This window comes from Lynx canadensis, chromosome B2 (genome assembly GCF_007474595.2).
Source record: "Lynx canadensis isolate LIC74 chromosome B2, mLynCan4.pri.v2, whole genome shotgun sequence".
Taxonomy (NCBI): Eukaryota; Metazoa; Chordata; class Mammalia; order Carnivora; family Felidae; genus Lynx; species Lynx canadensis.
Genome location: NC_044307.1, coordinates 114491428 through 114513532, shown reverse-complemented (window position 1 = coordinate 114513532; position 22105 = coordinate 114491428). Strand labels below are relative to the sequence as shown.

Sequence of the window (22105 nt, the reverse complement as noted above, 5' to 3'; positions counted from 1 at the left end):
ATGTACATATATCACTGAAAATAAGTTGAGTTTATTACAATTAGCTATGTTCTTTCCTTCTGGAAAACCTAAGCAGTCTAGTTACAAAAATCTAAGAACATCTAATTTTCATAGCAGAGGGTACTCTGCACAAAATTACAGGTAGGAGCATTTAATCAATTTACTGATCTGATTGTCTCACCAACCTACCCCTTTGATCCCCCAAGTGCTCTATACTGGGATTTGTAGCTAAGTATATTGTACTATAAGTACATGATATTTATAGGTGTAATATACTTAAATACTATATGACCATTTGAAAAATAGATACTTTAACAGTTTAACATAACTAAAACTTCAGTAAGTTTTCTAAAATAATTAAAAATCTGTATAGTCCTTGAAAATTGCCATCATTTCATTAGCCAAACTATTCATGCAAAGAAATTACTGAAAGATATGTATTCTTTTATATCACGGGCTTCATAATATAAAGAGTGAACTTTTTGAAAACAACTATAGAATAAAACTTTATAGAGAAAAAATTATTTTCAGGTCTTTGATTTCATCTTATAATACAATCAAATGTAACTATACTATATATATATACTATATATATATACTATGCATTGTTTTTCCCTGCATAGTAAAAGATTAAAATAGCACACTCAATCCCAACTTTATTTTCAAATTTGAATTTTTAGTATTTGCTTTACAACTGCAAAGTCTTAAAATTTAACGTTATTAGGAATCAAAATGAATGTTTTCCTTATTTAAGTCTTGGCAGCCTTAACTCTCAAGGCCTGGAGATAAAATTTGATTTAAAAGCCCACTAAGGACAAACTGCTTAATCAGAAATCTGGACTTCACAATTAAGGAATTTCATCACTCACAAAATATGAGGGGGAAAAACTCATATGGCCACAAAACATAAAAATACTCATTTTCATTTAATGTTTTGTGGATCAGAGTGAAGGAGAAAACAGGGATTTTTTTTCCTGCTTTACTAGTTATTAAAATCCCTAAATGGTAGCTTAGAATATCTGTTCATCATAAACACTTATTTTTAAACACAGGTTAACATTATTTTTCTTCACACTGTGGTATCCTAGTGTGGTTTAACCCCACTCATATAAATTTCTGAAAATGTACAATTAGTTCACTATTCCATTTTAATCATCTCTAGCCCCTAAGTTTATAGTATTTAAAGTACAATTAGGCCAGTCGATTAGAGTTCATTATAATGCTACCATCCCCAATAGTCCTGTGGTTCTACTTGAAAATTAAGAAATATAAAAATTCCAGTCACTTCACAACCAGGTCTTAGACTCACTGAGACCTTTTCCTTCAGTCTTTTGTTTACATGAAAATTGCCCACCACAGGCAATTTTGAGCATGATTATAGCATCAAGTCACTTCTCTCTGAATGTTTTCTGATTTGTGATTTACGAGAATAATTTTAAATAACATCTATTTTACAGGCTGTTAGTAAGGACTAAATACCTTCACCATAATGCAGATGGGTTGTCTTCTGACCTGTTTTTATTCAGTCATGATTTGTCTAGGTATTAAACTTATATATCCCATACTATTTCAATACTTCTCCTCCTTCATGCTTTCTCCAACCTGGTTGGGTGGGTGAAAATATATGGAGGGGACCAAGAAACAAATTCCTTCATTCAAGTTTTCTTTGACATATAAAAAAGTGAATAATTTTAACGTGGAGCCTGCTTGGGATTCTGTCTCCCTCTCTTTCTGCTCCTTGCCTGCTTGCTCTCCCTTTCTTTAAAAATAATATTTAAAAAAATAACAATTTTATTCACCCATTCACAAGAGCAGATTTGAAGAGAAAAGCAACCTTGATAGAAAAATTAATTTAGAGTCAATGAAGGGTAAGAACAGCTCCAAAACATAGAGGGGTCAATGTGGTCATAAGAATTAGGATGCCTAAAGCTCCACCAGGAAAAGAAGAGCTATTAACACTGAAGAAAAAAAAAATGGTGGTGACACTACTCTGGAAAGTGAAAGCAGCAGAAATTTTAGCCAATTTCATAATAAGAAACAGAAAATCTGAAGAAAAACTTTAGAAGCTTTCTGAGTGAAATGCTTAGAAAAACCCTGCGCTGTGCCTTCAAGAAAGACTAGAGTTACCATCTGCATTATTCTTCAAAAACCTTTGCAAACAGATATCTATTCCTTTGAATGTGACACAGCAAAGACTAGGCTAAGTGGTCAATTTTAAGTGACTTCCATTACTCATCCATTCATCAAATGTGTAACTGAGTGCCCATTGATGCAGTCACCACAATAGTACATTTTGCACGGCTACCATCTAGAATTCTAGATCTCAGATTTAGTACCAGGTGACTCTAGGAAGCACCACAGAACTACATATAGAATGGATTTTCACCATGCCTGTCAAATACTTGGGGGTCAGTATGCAATGGATTGAATGCAAGACAAATAACTGTGTACTATTACAGTTCCTGGTACAGCATCATAAAGGAAAGAGACATTATTAAAATAAGTACAATTTGAGAACGTTCTTTTTAGTGATGAATATAGAAAAGCAAATCAACACTATTATCTGTGTATTATCTGTGTATCAAGAAACTCCCTTGAGAAATTGCAAATTAGACATGAATTTTAATCCAATTTGCATAGATACAAGAAATCTTAAACTTGAGTTACTTTTGGATGGGTGAGACAAGGTTGATGAGAGATATACTTGGATGAGTTCAAACACTTTGCCCTAATCTGTTGCCAGAGGCCAGATTCTTTAAGGATCTGGCTGCTACTATTGGACTTAGAACAAGCTTTGGAGCCAATGGTACAAGCTAATTGCTACCAGAAACTTGACGATATGTTGGAAAATATCATGCTGAGGAAGAGAACACAACTTGAGTCACAGCTAGGTCATGCCACTAAAATTGGCCAGGGAGGTCAAGAAAAATACCAATTTTTAAGTTTTCAAATGGGTTGTAAACTCAATGTTTACAGAGGTGCAGTAGTTAACATAAATAAGTAAAGAAGGCCTGATTACTGGGGTGAACAAACAAAAGAATGTTGTCATCTAAGAGAAGCTACTATTAGGTCCTACTGACTGTGGATGTATTATTGTCATACTGCACAATTTTTCAAAGAAAAAAAAAGCCAGAAGTTTAATTTGCATGTGAAATTTAATTTTTAAATATTATTAATTCAATTAAAAAAAAAAACAAAACTATGTGTGTCAAACAAAACTTCTGTGCAAGCCAAATATAGTACCTGAACCACCAGTTAGTTTATGGTCTCTGGTTATTCCACTCCATTATATAATGGTGGTCAGCTGATGAAATCCCTCCACCGTGAACATAATCACTTCCCTGGCTGGTCTAGTTGATATGAACTCAACAATCAAATACCAGATACTCTCCATTTGCCATATACTGTCTTTAGGCAGTGCTGCTGTTCATTAAAGAAAGAGATCTCAGTGCCTATGTGTCCACAAAGAATCCTCAAGTTGAGACTTAACAGACATAAGCCATTTTTCTTTTAAAATACATTTCTTTTAAAAAAAAAATTTTTTTATGTTTATTTGTTTCTGAGACAGAAAGAGACAGAGCATTAGCTGGGGAGGGGCAGAGAGGAGGGAGACACAGAACTCGAACCAGGCTCCAGGCTCTGAGCTGTCAGCACAGAGCCCGACTCGGGGCTCGAAGTCACAAACCGTGAGATCATGACCTGAGCCGAAGTCCGTCCTCAACCGACTGAGCCTCCCAGGCGGACCTAAAATACATTTCTATGTTAACTAGAAGGATTTTAAAATAAATTTAAGTATGCAGGCCAAAACTATCCCAATTTCACCAAGATATACCTTTGAAAACAACATCTATCTTCTAACAGTTTTCCTCTCCTTATCATATTTAGCTTTAGATAAATGAAGAAGAGTGTGAATCTTACTCTGAAAAGCTTGTTTTCAGCACAATACTAAAGAAAATCAGGGGAAAAAATAGAAATGAAGAGAACATAAGAAAAAACAACTAAATGCAACAGATCTAAGAAAAGTTATCAATAACTTTTATGGTCTTTTATGGAACAAAATAAAAGATATTAGGGAGCTCAGAAATGCTATAATCACAGCAGTTCATGGACTTCAGACAACATGGGTTAAGCTCTGATACGTCCAAATAGAACATTCTCCATATTAGCTCTCTCAGAAACCAGTCTATTTTTTTATTTTTATTTTTGAAGAGTTAGAAGGAATGTCAGAAACTATTGTCTTCAAATCCTTAATTTTACAGAGAGAGAAACTGAAACTACTTTGCTTAAGTGTAGTTAATGGCAGAATCCAGATGATCATCTAGATTTCTTAAAACATGTGGCAATGTTCTTTCTTTTGGATTATTTTGGAGTTCGGTAAGGTCATGATATATATAAAGATGCATTATCTGGCCATAAGTAACTGCTCATTGAAAATCCAGTCCTCTTGGAAATTAAATAAAATCTGTACATCGGCTTTGAGGAATCAAATAATGAGAAGCTCTTGCCCTAGAAGACCTTATATTCTACTTGGCAAAATCAGAATGAATATAAAATGACAATTAAAAATATAAACTGAAATACAATTTAAGACAGCATGACACTATCACAAGGCAAGTATTTCCCAAATCACATACAAATATTGAATCTAGCCTTTAAAAATTATATCTCCACTAATAAAACATCTGCTCTTGTAGCATTTTTACTGGACAAATTTTATTTTTTGTTTCAAACTTTAAATATGATAAAATATAAACAAGATACAGTACCTACAAATGAAAAAATTTCTTGAGCTTAATGAATAAAGCTTGTCATCCAAGAGCCGTTGTTCCTCTGCCTCACTTTTCTATGGTGCAATATTAGCTATGAAGCCACAGAGCACTGAGTTCACTGCCTTCACACAGGATAGACCAGCCAGCATGAATTTTTACTTAGACACAAAAGTATCTGATCAAAAACATCTTAGAGCCAAAAAAATGCATTTTAAAAAGAGATAAATGAAAGTCAGAATTTGTACAAACACTTAAACGATTTCAAAGACAAACCGATGATTTTGCAACTTTCTTAGAACAATTAACAAAATAATGATTAGACAGTCTTTTAAAATTTCTAAACAATAGATATTTGCATTTCCTTAAGCACTCTTACTCATGAAAATATTGGCTTAACAATTATGAGCTAAGTATTTAACATACAACCTCAGTATGAAAAGTAGTCTTTCTCACATGAGTTTTGTTAAAAATACCTTCCTACATATTAGTTTCATATTAATTTAAATTTACTAACTACCGTTTCTGGATGGCTTATAATTACAATGACCACTGTGTCAGTGTGCCTTGGATGAAGAGTTTCCTGGGATTGGCGATCTACAGTGCTGAACTGGAACAGCTTGGCAAACTGGGACAGGTGGTCACACTCACTTAAGTTTATGGCCAACCAGTGTTCCTTCTGAGAACAAAAAACCACTAGATAAAATACAAAAGCCATTTATATGAAGACAAATAAGATCTGCTCAGAAGAAATAGAAGGACTAAGACTGCAGAAGGGAGAACATTAAGAAAAGTGAGCTAGTATTTGCAGCCAATTTACCCTATAGCCATCTGCCAACTCTAACGAAGAAAGCAGGCTAAGACTCCAGGCTGCAATAGCAGAGCTTTTGATGGAGACCTAGAACCTTTAATCAGAAGGTCAGTTTTTCCTTCAGAGCATTTATAGAATTCTGGTGCCTATGTGGAAAAGACTCTGAAAAGTAAAGCAGAGGTTTTTGGCATTCTGACATGTCAAAGTCTTAGCATTCAGTACATGCAAGAAGAGGAGCTACTAAAAAACATATCAAGTTCCCAGTAAAAATACCTGGAAGGCCACGGGCAAACAAGAGGTGACCGAATCTCTTCTGAACAACAACACAGCCATGGATTAGCATAGTCACTGATTAGATTAAGGTGATCAGCCATCACTCTGTCTGCACGGTGCAGGAGAGAATGACCCTTCTGTGGAGAATAACTTATTTTTCAAACTAAATATCCAGCATTTGGCCAAATTTATTAGGCATGCCAAAAGACAAAACTACGTGAACAAAACCCAAGAGAAAAAACAAAGAGAAAAAGAGGAAAAAAATTCAGATAACCCAAATATTGGAATTCACTGACAATTACCTTAAAATACAATTAATATGTCGGGAGCCTGGATGGCTCAGCTCAGTCAGTGAAGGCATCTGACTCTGGCTCAGGTCATGATCTCACAGTTTGTGAGTTCAAGTCCCTCATCAGGCTCACTGCTGTCAGTGAGGAGTCTGCTTGGGATCCTGTCCTCTCTGCTCCTCCCCCACTGCCTCTCTCTCTCCCTCTCTGAGTAAAATAAACTTCTATATATATACTATTATAGTATATATATAATTAATATGTCCAAGACAACAGAGGAAAGAATGGATAAAAAATATTAAAAGTTTCAATAGATGAACCAAATGCATTTAAGAGAGAAAAAACGTCTGTAATATAGACCTCATCTGATGTGTGTGTGAGCAGATGAAATAGAGAAGACAAAATTAGTAAACCTGGGACAAGTGAACAGAAATATCCAAACTAAAGGACAGAGAAAAAAAATTAATGTAAAAAAACACAGGAGTCTAGAGAGACAAGTGGCATAGTCAGAAGTCTAATAAGACATAATTGGAATCCCAGAAGAGGAAAAAGAAAATGGACAGAACCAATATCAGAAAAGATAATGTTCCAAATCTTCCAAAACTGATGAAAGACACCACGTATTTTCAGAAACATCAAGCAAAATAAAAAGGAAAGCAATGAACAAAGAAAACAACCTAGGGAAAGTAATCACAGTAACATTGCTGAAAACCAGAAAGGAAACCCTTTGCTAACAGAAAGAAAGACAGACATATTAAGTCTTCTGAATTTCTCAAAACAAAACAAAATGATGGAAGCCTGAAAATATCGAATAATTTTAAAGTGCTGTAACAGCTAATCTAGAATTCTATATCTAATGAAAATATCTTTCAAATTTAAAGTTGAAATTTTTTTCACAGACAAAAACAAAGAATTTATTACTAAGACACTAAAGAAAATATTAAAGAAAGTTTTTTCAGGGAGTTCTTATATTCTAGATTATCTTCATCTTTTCTTATTCAGGTGTGAGGGATGGGTGGCATATAAATATAAGACACAGAAGACAAACCAATGAATTTCTCCTACTCTTCTATCTTCATTATGTCTTGCTTCTGGCTTACTTCAGTCTCTAACTCTCATGAAATGTTGGGAGTTATAATTGTTACCAAGATAGTAAAATTTCTACCTTTAACAAAAACCTCCCAGAAGAGGTGCCCAAACCCACATGACACTCACCGCGCCTCTACTCACTCTTACCTCTACCAATTCCCTTCATCCCATCCTACTCCCCAGGTTGTGTGCACAGCACACAAGCACATACCTCTTTTGGTCTTGTATTTTCCTGCAGGTTAGCAATATCATGGTCTGTAACGATGGAGCAAAAACCTCCGGGCCTCTCCAAATACTCGATTAGAATCTTATTTTGCCCTTCAATTGGAGAAGTTTAATCTTAGCCCACTCTCCTAGAAGTTTTCATGACTTAAAAGTTGGGGTGAGGTAGAAAATTTGTATATAGAAACCTAACATAGACACTGTAAGAGTAAGTCCAGACTATTTGAAAGTCTTCTCAGGAAGTGGTAGTGGGCCTAACTGCATATTATGCTCATCTGTCATCATATAAGAAACAGAAAAGATGAGAAAATCTCATTTTTTTTAAATATGAATGCTTCATGAATTTGCATGTCACCCTTGAGTAGGGCCATGCTAATCTTCTCTGTATTATTCCATTTTTAATACAGGTGCTGCCAAAGCAAGCACAAGGGAAAACCTCATTTTTAAAAAATCTTAAATATTAACTCCAAATACATTAGTTCTAGTTGTCCCTGGATCCAAGTTCCCTAATCTAGCTCTTAAAGACAAGTGACAATGAGATTTTGATATTACATACATTTACAGAACTCTTCAGCATGAATTATTCTAGTTGCATGTTTTTTCAATTTTATACATTCTTATGAAAAATCTAATATTGATCTATAATTTATCCTCATATTTAACATAGTTTTACGTTAAAATGTGTTATTTATATTGCAAATAATATGTTGAAACCTTGGCACATTAATGCTTTAGAAGTATTAACTTATTAAATTTTATTTATGTTGAACTAAGAATTCACAAGGCTTTCTGTTCAAGACTGACCACACACACACACAATCTTTCCCTCCTTAGACTCCATTAAAATAAGAAAATATAAAAAGGTATAAACCAAAATTGAAGAGATAAGATACAGACATTCAAAAGTTCAGGAAACTTCTAGATGCAAAGAGTGCTGAGGCAGAGCCTAAGAAGTTACAGGTAACAATAAAAGATGCTGCAGCAGAAGCAGCTGACCTGCTGAGGCAGAACTTGGGCCTCTCCTGAGTGCAGACAGCCATGTACAATGGAGGAAGAGACTTAAGGGCAATAACAAAATGATTTAACTGGTGATCTGTACGTGGGACAGTCCATTCCCCGAAGTTTATCACAGGGGGGGAAAAGTGTGGAAGGGATTTTTCTCTAAAGAAATTAAATTACACAGAGGATTAGGCCACTAGGATGGCTGTACACACCTCATCCATATATAAGGAGACTCTGAAAAATATAAAGAAAACACCAGACTAGCTAGAAACTTGGGACAAAAATAATAATAATAATAATACAGTGATGAGTACACTGGGTTTTCTTTTTCCCATTTCTACCCTAGACTGGATATTAGAGAAGCTGGCAACTCAGAAAATACCAATAAGCACAAACAAAAGAGGGAAAACTGAAAAGCCCTCTAAAAAGCTACTCTCTCTAACCAAAAGACAAGAAAAGGGGTATCCAAGCAAGACAAAAATTGAAGACAATAACCAATCTATTCCAGCCAAATACAACAGATAAAAACTGTAGCCTCCACTTCTCACTCCCTTCAGCAAGTCAAGTAGACAGCCTAGACTTCTACTCTTGCCAGAATATAACGTAGCATTCCAAACCCTGCTACCAGGGTGATGTCAGAGAAGACCAAGTGAGAAGCTAGTAATTTCAGTTCATCTTGAGCCCAAAATTTCATCTACAACTAGCACTAACAAGGAACCCCATCCTCTCCTTGTTGGTGAGGTATCAGAAACCTACTGGAGAGGCAGGACCCTTACCACTCAACATGGAAGCACACCCTCACAGTCAGCGAAGACCAGAAGTCTGGTATTTCATTCTCATGCTGTAGGAAAAAAAAAAACAAAAAAAAACTCTATCCCTTCCCCATTGGGTGGTATCAGAGACTAGTAAAGTTGGAACTTTTCATCACTGCTCAAGGGTAACACGGCTACCGTCCACCAGAGGAATACAGTGAATAGCAATAATAAAATACCTCTCCCCCTCCCAATCAGGATGGTATCAGCAAAGACCCAGTGGGGAGCCTAAACTCCCACCTCTACCCAGCAATAACAACAGACAGCTCCTTCCTTCACCATCATGGGCTATCAACAGTGGCTAAGTGAAGAACCTGGACTTTTACTTCCACCAGCAGTAACAAGGCAGTATCAGGTTTTATCCACCAGAAGGGTGCCAAAAAAAGTCCTGTTTTAAATAAGATCCAGTCTTGTAACATAATACCCCAAATGTCCAAGTTTCAATTAAAAAAACACACAGAATACCAAGAATCAGCAGATCACAAACTGAATGATAGAAAACAAATGTCAACACCAAGATGGCACAGATGTTAGAATTATCAAACAAGAATTTCAAAGCAGCCATCATAAAAATTCTTGAATAATTACAAACATACTTAAATGAAAAAAAAAATATGAAGTCTCAGGAAAGATATATAAGATAAAGAAGAAACAAGTGAAACTTTGAGAACTATAAAGTTTAATAACCAAAAAAAAAACCCTCAATGAGTCAACAGTAGAATGGGGAAACAGAAGAAATAAGCAGTGAATTTGAAGACAGAACATAGAAATTACCCAATCTGAACAGAGAAACAGACATTCCCCCCTTCCCAAGAAAAGGCCTCAGGAATTTATGGAACTTAAAAAAAAATCTTACATTTGTGTCATTAGACACCCACAAAATAAGATGGGGCTAAAAAGTATTCAAAAACATAATGGCTGAAAATTTCCCAAATTTGGCAGAAAAACATTCCCAGAGTAACCTCCAGATAGGATATATGCAAAGGCATCCATGCCAAAGCACATGGTATCAAACTTCTAAAATATGACAAGAAAACTCTTAAAAGTAGCCAAAGATACAAAGCATTAATTACAGATTTTTTTCATCAAAGAGTATATAAGCCAAAAGGAAATGATACAGTATTTTTCAAGTACAAAAGAACAGTCAAACCAGAATTCTCTATCCAGTGAAAATATGCTTCAAGAATGATGGGAAAATCACATCCTAAGACATTCAAACAGGGGGGTGCCTGGGTGGCTCAGTCAGTTAAGAGTCTGACTTTGGCTCAAGTCATGATCTCCTGGTTTGTGAGTTCCAGCCCTGTGTTGGGTTCTGTGCTGGCAGCTCAGAGCCTGGAGCCGGGAGCCTGCTTCAGATTCTGTGTCTCCCTCTCTCTCTGCCCCTTTCCACTCATTCTCTCTCTCTCTCTCCCAAAAATAAAATATTTTAAAAAATTGAAAAAAAAGACATTCAAAGAAAATTTGTCACCAGAGACCTACCCTAAAAGAATGACAAAAGGAAGTTCTCTAAACACAAAGAAAATGATAAAAAAGTGAAATCTACAAGACAATGATGAAGAAATCAAAGATGTAAATAAACATAGAGACTTTCCATACCATATCAATGGGTTGGAACATTTAACATAGTTAAGATGCCAAGTCTTCCCCAGACTGATTCACAGGTTTAATCCAATTCCTATCAAAATTCTGGCAAGACTTTTTTTTTTTTTTTTTTGTAGATACAAACGAAATCATTCTAAAATTTATATGGAAAGGCAAAGGAACAGAAGAGCCAAAAAAAAAAAAATTTTTTTTACCAGTTTTCAACAAGCATTCAAGTCTTTATTTCAGATAGCCATTTAAAAACACAGACAGCTTCATGAATCTGCATGTCACCCCTGTGCAGTGGCCATGCTAATCTTCTCTGTATCGTTCCAATTTTAGTATGTGTGCTGAGCCAAAGTGAGCATGAGCCAAAACAATTCTGACCAAAAGTCATGTGAGAGCAATCACTCCAGATGATTTCAAGACTGATTATATGGCCACAGTAATAAAGACTATGTGTTATTGGTGGAACAACTTAGACAAATTAATGGAATAGAGAACTCAGGACCAGCCCACACAAGTATGGCCAACAGATCTGTGACAAAACTGCAAAAGAATGGAGGAAATACAGTATTTTCAAAATAATGGTGCTGAAATAATATCTACAGACAAAAAATTAAATCTTGACCTAAACCTCACACCTCATACAAAAATTAACTCAAAATACATCAGAAATTAAAACATAAACTATAAAACTTGTAAAAAAAAATAATAATATAGGAGAAAATCTTTAGGACCAAGGTCTTGGGAAAGACTCCTTCAACATTACACCAATACCATGAAAAGGCAGAGGGTGAGAGGGTGAGGGGAACCCAATTAAGTTGGAATTCACCAAAATCAAAAACTGTTAGGGCACCTGGGTGGCTCAGTCAGTTAAGAATTTGACTCTTGGGGCGCCTGGGTGGCGCAGTCGGTTAGGCGTCCGACTTCAGCCAGGTCACGATCTCGCAGTCCGTGAGTTCGAGCCCCGCGTCGGGCTCTCGGCTGATGGCTCAGAGCCTGGAGCCTGTTTCCGATTCTGTGTCTCCCTCTCTCTCTGCCCCTCCCCCGTTCATGCTCTGTCTCTCTCTGTCCCAAAAATAAATAAACATTGAAAAAAAAAAATTTAAAAAAAAAAAAAAAAAAAAAGAATTTGACTCTTGATTTCAGCTCAGGTCATGATCTCACAGGTCCGTGAGAATAAGCCCAGTATTGGGCTCTGCTAGGTTTATTCCACAAAGAGCCTGCTTGGGATTCTCTCTCTCCGTCTCTCTCTGCCCCTCCCCAGTTCAAACTCTCAAAATAAATGGATAAACATTAAAAAAAAAAAGCTGTTGATCTATAAAAGACCCTGTTAAGAGGGTAAAAAGCAACAGAAAATATTGCAAACCACATATCTGACAAATGACCCATACCTACAAAGAGTTCTCTCAGAATTCAACGTTGAAAAAAAAATCCAAGTAGAAAGTAGCCAAAAGAAATGAAGAAACATTTTACCAAAGAAAAAAAATGGATGAGAAAGAAACATATGAAAATATGTGCAATATCATTAGCCATTAGGGAAATGGAAAAAACCATGAGACACACTCTCATCAAAACAACTTAAAATAAAAAATAACAATACAAATATTTATGAGAATGTGAAGAAACTGGACCTCTCATAAACTGATGAGAATATAAAATGGTACAGCCATTCTGGAAAATAGTTTGGCCATTTCTTTTTTAAAAAATAAACAAACGTACCATTCAACCTAGCAATCACACTCCTGGGCATTTATCCCAAAGAAATGAAAACTTCTATCTGTATAAAAACTTGTACACATTGGTTCATAGCAGCTTTACTTGTAATAGCCAAAACCTGGAAATAATCAAAATGCCTTACAATGGGTGAATAGCTGCACAAACTGTGGTACATAAATACTACAGAATACGACTAAGTAACAAAAATGAACTGATATATGCAGCAACTTGAATGGATCTCAAGGAAGTTATGCTGAGTGAAAAAATAAATAAATACCCAAAAGTCATAGCCTGTATGATTCCATCAAAATGACAAATTATAGAAACAGAGAAGAGATTGGTGACTGTCAGGGCTTAGGGACTAGAGGGGAGGAGTGTCCATAGAAGGCTAGGCGTAAGTATAAAAGGACATCATGGGGGTGCCTGGGTGGTTCAGTCGGTTGAGCATCTGTGACTGCGGCTCAGGTCATGATCTCACTTTTGTGAGTTCAAGCCCCGCGTCAAGCTCTGTGCTGATAGCTCAGAGCCTAGAGCCTGCTTTGGATTCTGTGTCTCCCTCTCTCTCTGGCCCTCCCCTGCTTGCACTCTGTCTCTGTCTCTCAAAAAGTTAAACATTAAAAAAAAACTTTTAAATGAAAAAAAAAAGGATAGCATGAAGGAGAACTTTCTGGTAATGAAACTTCTGTATCTTGACTGCAGCAGCAGTTACACAAATCTACATATGATAAAATGGTACAGAATCACACCCACACTATGCTAATATCAAATTCCTGGTTTTGATTGTCATACTTCAATATTTAAGATATAACCATTGGCAAAAACCTGGATGTAGAGTACATGGGGACCTCTCTGTACTATCTTTGCAACTTCATATTGCAATCCATAATTATTCCAAAATAAAAAGTTAAAAATAACTATCAGGTGATACACAAGAACTTCTAACAGATTCCTTAGAGGAAATAAAACACCTATCTATTAAATCTACTTAAAGAAAATAAGTTTGCTCTGTTATTTTTTTGGCTCAGGAAGAGAGACAGGTTTTGAAAACACCTCACTGATATTTTCAGTTGAGAAATGTCATTAATAGTGTAAAGTAAAAATTGCATTGCTTATATGAAGGCATTAAAAAGTTAAAAATCAGTGTTAAAATGTACTGAGATTCACTGCACATTGTCTTTAGAAATGAAACTGATTCGATAGTTAATTGTAACAAAATCTAAATCCATATAAATTTAATTCTAAAATCACATCTCTTCAAACTACTTTATATAGTAAAATGTTATTTTTGTTATGTTAAACATTTGCAATACCAATAAAGTGGAAGTAAAATGAGGCCACTTAAAGTGAATGAAATGATTCCTCAAAAAAAAAAAAAAAAAAAGTTATACAGTCCTAGGTGTTAGAGATATTCCAATATCAGTAAAAAATATACAAATACACACAGTCCACAACTAGCCAATATTTTAATATACAATTTAGCTGATATATAAAAAGTGCTTTCAAGATGTGTTACCACCTAAAATAATACATCATATAATTTTCAAAAATGGTTCTTTGACTTCTAACCTCTGCTCTTCTTTAGAATTACCTGTGAGGGGGAAAAAATGAAGATTCATATTATACACAAGGCAAATAAAACAGAATTCCTCAACAAAATGTTAAATCATCCTATGTGTATAATATGCAAGATTCTGAATTTGTAAAATACAATTTAGAAGGTGATTAGGGAATTTTTTGCCTTATAATGGTCCTAGACTTCCCTAAAATAGTCTACTTCTCTCAAAAAATGTGAAACATGCAATTCTCAAAATTTAGGTTTATAGTCACTTCTGAATGTCAATTTCTTCAAACGTAAGCCAAAAGTACCCAGATTAATGGCTCCCAACTTGAGGTTTGTAGACAATTTAGTAATCCAGGGAGTTAAAGAATGTTCCAAAAGTCAAAAATCCTATTATAAATCAAGCATTTAACAACTATAAAGCAATACAAATCCACTGTAACACCAAATTTCTTACATTTGAGCTGGAATCATATCAATTTAGAGACCAAGACTAGTCATCTTATGCTAAAAAAGCTCATTAGATACAATTTTCAAAATATATAGCCCATGAGAAAATAAAATTAGATCTCTAGCTGTAAAAGACAGGAAGTATTAGACCAAAATATATCCAAAAATTTTTTTAAATAATTTACCTACTTATAGGTAAGTACACCTATAATTAATAAAAACAAACTATAAATTTTAAATGTGCACATACACTCTTCAAGCCCTTAAGCTTTGCTTTTCACCTGTAGAAAAAGACTTATATTCACTTTAATAGTCTAGAAACTTATTGGAATATAAGATAATTGAAAGCCCATAAAAAAGTATCGGGGCATGTACATTTTTAAGCTTCCACAGACGCCACCAAGTAGGTTTATATACCAGGCCAGTAACTTCTCTGGTTCTACACGTTAGTACCACAAAAGAAAGTACAACATACTCAAATTTACAAAATGCTGAGTATATTATACACTCAAATCTTTAAAATACTAAGTTAAATAGAGTTCAACAAGTTTCTTTACTGCTGCATCTCATAAGCTTTTATAACTTTACATAAATACAGTTACATAAAGATAACACTGTGGGGAAACTGGATAAAAGGTACATGGGAACTCTATTATTTTTGCATCTGTGAGTCTATAATAATTTCAAAATAAAAAAACATTAAACAAGTCTACCAAGAGGTAGACTGTCAAAAATAAGTCTTTCTCCCACATCATCCCCCAGTCAATCATGGTTGTCAATTTCTTGCGTAGTATTACAGAAACAACCTTTATATAAAATATTGTGACTATTCAAAGAGATATAGTATGTCATCTAAGTTTATCTGACCCCCAAAGCATTTTATGATGGGGCATCTACTAACATCAAATGAAAATAGTGATCTTGGGATATATTTGGGAAAAAACTACCCTAGGCATCATACTCTTACATTGTATAGAAATGCCAGTAAGACACAATCCTCTCTGTTTATATTAGTGATTTGATTCATAAGTCATTTGAATGCCAAAGTTAGAAAAACAAATAATTAGGAAAATTTTAAGTGATCATGAAGTTCTCATAAATTTCGAGGTGATAAACCCTGTCAACTATATACAGCCTACTATTAAATCATACAGATTAGCAGCCAAACATTTATCTTCCCCTAAGTAATGATAAAGTAGTGGCCACGAATCTTTCCATCAGAAATCCACAATATAAACATATAGAAAAAGAAAATCAACTCCATAATGAAAACCCATTAACATAAAAAGCCAAACATCCCTCTGCGGTAGGCAGCTGCCTAGGCTGCCATGTACCTAGGCAAGTGTCACACCACTAGGAGAAGTGGTGACATAACCGGTTGGCATTCTGGGCCTGGTTCATGCCAACTCTGTTGTTAACTATACCGGGATGCCAGCATAATCGAAAAAAAAAAAAAAAAAAAAAAAAAAAAAAGCCAAGCATCAACTCAGTCAACAAAGCTGAATAAGGAATCCAAATCAGACAGAAGGGATATACTAGAGGATATTTTTTAAGTTAATTCTTGCTCAAGTAAAGCAAGTCAGATTTTACCTTTGCTGCAGCCTGTACATGCTCCTTTTTAATGACTCCACACTTATTCTCAAAAGCACTCATCCTGGACTCTTCTGCTAAACGCTGAACAAACAGTAAACAATTCAGGTGCACCTTGAAAGAGAAAATTCAAAAGGGCTTTTAAACTCAAACACTGATACTCTGAAATAATGGTTTTTAAAAATAAGATTCCAAAATTTAATGCTGTAATATTTACTAGTATAAGTTAATTCACTAACACAAAATTCAATTTAATATAAGTCCAACTTAAATTCAACACAAAAGAGACTTAGTCATTGCAATACATGAAACAAGGCTATATAAGGCTGACCAAAGGCCAGAGATGATACCATTTATTGTAAAGCATAATTACAAAGTTTATGTAGGACTCTATTAAGTAGCAAATATTCTTCCTTCCAGTTCCAAATAAATTTGAATTGATAATGGAATTTCCCAAAAATTTAAAATCAAAAGGTATCAACAATTATATTTAAAGCTAATCATCTCTCATGCTATAATCCAAGGGCTTAAGATATTTTAATCAGATATTTAATTTGAAATATCTATTCAAAAACATGTTAGAGGCACCTGGGTAGCTCAATTGGTTAAGAGTCCAACTCTTATTTCAGCTTAGTTCATGATCTCATGGTTCTTGAGTTCAAGCCCCACATCCAGCTCTGCACTGACAGCATGGAACCTGCTTGGGATTCTGTCTCCCTCTCTCTCTGCCCCTCCCCTACTTGTTCTCTACCTCTCTCTCTCAAAAACAAGTAAACATTTTTTTTAAAAGGTTAATAATTGAAATATTAAAAGTTTACTGAAAAGTATATATATAAAGGTCAAGTTACTTGTCATCCAACATATCAAAATAATCATATCTACTACTACTAATCTTTAAGGCTCTTTTTAAGACATTAAAATAGATAACATAAGCAGATAAATATTAATCATTTAGGTACAGCTAGATAATATCTTTAATATATTGGTCATTTATATAATATTATATGCTCTTTGCAGTAGAACAATACTCATCTAATATTTACTATCTTGTGTGCTGCACACAACCACTCCTCCACAGTTCACTAAACATTAAATAACTAGATAATGTGGTGTTTTAAATTTAAATATTATACAGAAATCTTTAGTAGCTGGTTTTAGATGTTTAAGAATGTGTTAGTGATATTTGGAAAAAATAGAGGAGATTGGGAATTTAAATTTAATGAGATAAAGAACCTATGGAAAGAGAGAGTCCTTTGGTACTTTTTTTTGATGTGCTGTCTTAATTCTCACAAGAACTCTAGGGTAAAGCACCCAATTCTGATTCTTTACGTAATGCCCTGTCATTCAGTTCTTTTTTAAACTTCTAATGATAGCCCATTTCCTTCTGCAGCAAAAACATTCCATAATACGGCACAATTTCCTGTTAATCTAGATTTCCTACTTCTAAAGATATAATAGCTTCCAGATATGCCCAGGATAAATTCCTTAATACTAACCCCATTTGACTAGGCTTTTCCAGTTTCATCTCTCACCATTCTCAGCTCACAGTTCTATAGTAAGTCTTTTGAACTTCTTTTGGTATTCAAATACAACCTTGCCTACCGGCATCCTACTAGTTTGTAGACTTCTCTGAAAAGTCCAACTACCCCCAATATGTAAGGTTATGCACCCTGAACTTCTCACAACTGTACACACTACATACATTATGCAGCAATTTCTCACCTGTCTTCCTCAATGTACTATATAAGGGGAAGAATTATGTCTAATTTCCCCAACATTGTATCCTCAGTGATCTTTAGCCATTTACACACACACACACACACACACACACACACACACACACACACAGGGTAGTCAACAATTAGATCTGTCCATCTCTCCACAAATTAGGCAAAAAAATTTTTTTAGTTAATCTGCAATGAACCACACCCTGTTTTGGAGAACTGATGGGTGTCAGAGAGAAGGGGAATGGGGGGATTGGAAAATGGGTGAAGAAGTATAGGAGATACAGGCTTCCAGTTATGGAATGAATAAGTCACTGGAATAAGTCACTGGAATGAACAAGTCATGGGAATAAAAGGTACAGCTCAAGAAATATAGTCAATGTATTGTAACAGCGTTGTATGGTGACAGATGGTAGCTACATCTGTGGTGAGCAGAGCATACATACTTGTTGAATCACTATGTTGTGCATCAACTATACTTCACTTTTGAAAAAATGAAAAGGCAAAAAACAAAAATTCCCAAACTGCTTTGAGATTTAGTTCACCCTATTAACCTATGTGGAAAGACCTGCCTTATAAACATGAGCCACAGGTACTGAGACAAATTAATATTACTTTTTTTTAACGTCACAGAATTTTTTTTTAAAGCAACCTAATCCTCTGTCATAAAACAGTTAACTGAGTGGTGCCACTCAAATGCACTAAGGTTTAAATTAAAATGGTCCTAACAAAAACAAATTTTAAGGTATCCCACAAGGCACTCAAACTTCAAAATGACCATTCTATCAAAAATTTACTTGGGAAAAAAAGTCAGTTTGCTTGAAAGATAAAGCGAAAGATAATTTACAAAGAAATATCCATTCCTTTACAGTGTCAATTGGCCAAAAGACTGGGCCAGCCTGATTTCCTCCTCCCTTCATTATAGCACTTTTCAATTTTACACAAACCATAAGCATCCAGATATTTGCACAGCATTACTAGTGAGAAATCTGAAAAACAACTAATCCATGAGAAAGCTGAACAATTTATTCAGATTAATAGATGTACTCACCAGTACTGGACATGGGGATATACAATCAAGTCATAAATTAAAACAACAAAAAGCCAGTGCAGAAGAACTATGAAATAACACAAGACTTTATGAGTAAAATGTTATAAATAATAATCAACCCACATTAATTACCATGCATTCCCAACACTAGTTGTATACTCATAATACTCAAAGTATTATACCAAAGAGTAGGAATACAAAAAGTTCCCAATTCAAAGTCCCCATCCAATGAGAGAACCAAACCTATACAAAATTAAAGACAAACATGTGTCCATAGATGATACAGAAACATAAAGTTGGTCCTAAGATTAAGGAGGACTCAGGAAGTGGCTGGCATTTGAACTAGATTTTGAAACTGGGAGTTTACCAAGTAGAGTGAGGACATCTTCAGGTAGAAGAAATACTATATACAAAAGACAACCTTACAAAAGACAACAATACTATATACAAAAGACAAACCTATATACAAAGTAGATTGGTTTTGAGGCTCCTGGCTGTGCTCAGTTGGTGGAGTGTGCAACTCTTGATCTTGGGGTTGTAAATTTGAGCTCCACGTTGAATGTAGAGATTATTTAAAAATAAATTCTTTTAAAAAAAAGTGGATTAGTTTTCTTTTAAAGATAACGGGAGACAAAAAGGATATGTATGGTTCCTTATTCTCAAGAAGATGCATACCACACTGGGAGTCAAAACTGACATATGAAACTTAGAGAAGAGTGCCAGAGTCTCAATAGCTAAACTGTAATCACTACTATCAAAGTTCAGAAAAAACAGATCAAAATTGACCACCATAATTGTAGAAAAGTTTATGGATGACGGGGGACACTTGCTGGATAAGATTACAAAGTGTCAAAAGCAAGCAGAAAACCATAAGCAAAGAAACCAAGGTGATGGATGGCATATACAAGACAGTGAAGGAGAACCAACACAAGCCAAAGACAAGCATACAACCTAGGAACAGATGCCAACAGAAGCCTCCTTTCCTCTACCACTGCAACTGCTTGACATTTCCCTTGTCTCCTACAGCACCTGGATCCCAATCCACAATAGAGCCCACCTGTCCATGGATCACTTTGAGGCAGGCAGCTCAGGGAGGGATATGGGAGGACTCTACTTGAGAAATTTCTGCCAAATAATCTGCTCCAGTTTGTAATCTCATAGATATTCTGGAGCAGGTACATTTCCTCCCCCTCCAATTAGAAACCCAGCACCAATGAAAACTCCAGAATAAATTCCTAAAAATGTTCTTCAGATCACTTTATTTAATCCAGCTCATTATGCTATTTTGCCATTGGGGGAGAGGGGCATTCAAAATTGTATACATAAGATGACTCTTGAAAAACATAGATTTTTTTTTTTAATACAGTACTGTAAATGCATTTTCTCTTATGACTTTCTTAACATTTTCTTTTCTCTATCTTACTTTATTGTAAGCATACAGTATGTAATACATATACAAAAAATGTGTTAATCAACTGTTTTATGTTACCAGTAAGGCTCTGGTCAACAAGAGACTATTAGTAGTTAAGTTCTTGCAGAGTCAAAGTTATACATGGATTTTCAACTTTGGGGGGGTGGAAGGGGTCATTCAAGGGTCAACTGTATTGTCTTTTCTTACAGGGTCTCGAAAGGGATAAAAAAGAAGGGCAGGAGATATCAGAAGGGCTACTTTTCCCACAAGAAAAAAAAAAAAAGCTATTTTGGCTTCAGAAACCAAATAATGGAAAAGTGAAGACAATTCTATAGTACTCTAGCAAATACAGAAACGCTGCACTTGCAGGCAACAGATGGGAAGACAGTTAGTGAATTCGGGAAGGCTACAGAGAAGAGTTGAAAACACCCAAGGTAGCTTAAGAACAGATAGATGACGCATTCTGAAGACATTCTCCAAGCCATATATCCTGGCTACCCACAATTCTTTACCTTGACTTCCTGGAAATTAGGTGCCCACTTACAATGGCTCCTTTACTCAAAAAGCTCGTGACAAAAGGGAGGAAGTGCCTCTTTTGGTTTAAACCTAGGGAAAGAGTGTTTATTCTGCTAGAAAACAATATGCTCCAGGCATACAACATAAAAACTCTCAATTTATTTCAAGATAGAAATATTACACAGTGGTTTTGGTTATGGTGAGCATTATGCTGCAGGATTATGAGTAAGATAAACAAGTTTTACTGGTTTGCCTTGAAAACTCAACTAACAGGTGCTCTATTTGTCTAGGAAAATAAATTCACAGTTGAAAGCACACTGCTTACAAGTAAACTTAGATCAGTGTTCTTTAATAAGTAAGCTAAAGTAGAGGAAATAGGGAAATATGTTTGGTTAACTAAGTAAAAATGGGGGTAAGGGAGAAAGGCAAGGAAGGAGGTACACATTTAAAAGCCATGTCAGTAATACCCTTTACAAGAGATAAATATAACCCAGCCTGAATTCCAGATTTTTTTTTAACTGTATCTTTCATACCTTTCTCAAGTACACTTAAGCGCAGTACCAGACTGTGCTCTGGAAAAGTGATATGTAAAAGCCAAAAGCAGAAATTAACGTTAGTTTTCGTAAGATGATGTGGCTAATAGCCTCCCGTAAAAAAGGTCCGGATATTTATATTTCAGCGGGCCCCGGGACAACTAAGCGTCATACGAACTGACCAGCCAAACCGGAGCAAACCTGCCCTAGTCATTGCTGGAAACGCCTTAAACGGAGGCCTGAAAGAGCTGGGGTGGCGAAATAAAACCTGGGGTTTATTTCCTTTACCTTTCCTTGCCCCACTCCCACCCAAAAAAGGGACAGAATCTCACCAGTAAGTCGCCACTTGTCTCTAGACGAAGGTGAGGCTTCTGTCGCTTGAAGACGCGCTTAAGAAAGCCCCGGGGAGCCTTCCGTTTTATCTTCTTTCTCTGGGAGACTGTGGTCGAGGGCGCCATTCTCTCCCTCAGGCACTAGCCGCCTTCGCTACCAAGATCCTCCTGGCACCGCACTGATATTCACACCCGAACGGACAGCAGGAAGCACCCAGCCGCTGGGACACTCCTTCAGGCCCGATACCCCAGCCCGAACGTTTGAATCCGCCGCCAAAGGAGTGCGCCCGGCGCTCAGTAGTGACGTAGGCTTGGCGCAAGCCCCGCCCCCGGAGGCGCCAGGGTAGAAAACACCCTCCTTGGCGGGGGCCCAGG

At 35.7% G+C, this 22105-nt stretch overlaps 1 protein-coding gene and 2 non-coding genes across 3 annotated transcripts; all 3 read right to left on the bottom strand.

The window, feature by feature from the left end:
* Nucleotides 1-7768: 7768 nt before the first annotated feature.
* Nucleotides 7769-7874, bottom strand: LOC115515094. Its single transcript, XR_003969160.1, has one exon. It is a non-coding gene; the product is annotated as a U6 spliceosomal RNA (small nuclear RNA).
* Nucleotides 7875-11102: 3228 nt separating this feature from the next.
* Nucleotides 11103-11211, bottom strand: LOC115515082. Its single transcript, XR_003969148.1, has one exon. It is a non-coding gene; the product is annotated as a U6 spliceosomal RNA (small nuclear RNA).
* A 2803-nt stretch (nt 11212-14014) lies between these two features.
* CENPW (centromere protein W) lies at nt 14015-21996 on the bottom strand. Its single transcript, XM_030314610.1, has 3 exons — nt 21731-21996; nt 16164-16277; nt 14015-14153 (listed from the first exon to the last, which is right to left on the bottom strand). Exons 1-3 carry the CDS (start codon nt 21854-21856, stop codon nt 14127-14129), a joined length of 267 nt encoding a protein of 88 aa, XP_030170470.1. The 5' UTR covers nt 21857-21996; the 3' UTR covers nt 14015-14126.
* Nucleotides 21997-22105: the final 109 nt, after the last annotated feature.

Coding starts and splice junctions, on each gene's coding strand:
- CENPW (XM_030314610.1), bottom strand. CDS start 21,856: ATGGCGCCCTCGACCACAGTCTCCCAGAGAAAGAAGATAAAACGGAAG. Junction 16,278..21,730: donor AGACAAGTGGCGACTTACTG/GTGAGATTCTGT, acceptor TTCTCTTTCAAG/GTGCACCTGAATTGTTTACT. Junction 14,154..16,163: donor ATGTACAGGCTGCAGCAAAG/GTAAAATCTGAC, acceptor TCCCCCTCACAG/GTAATTCTAAAGAAGAGCAG.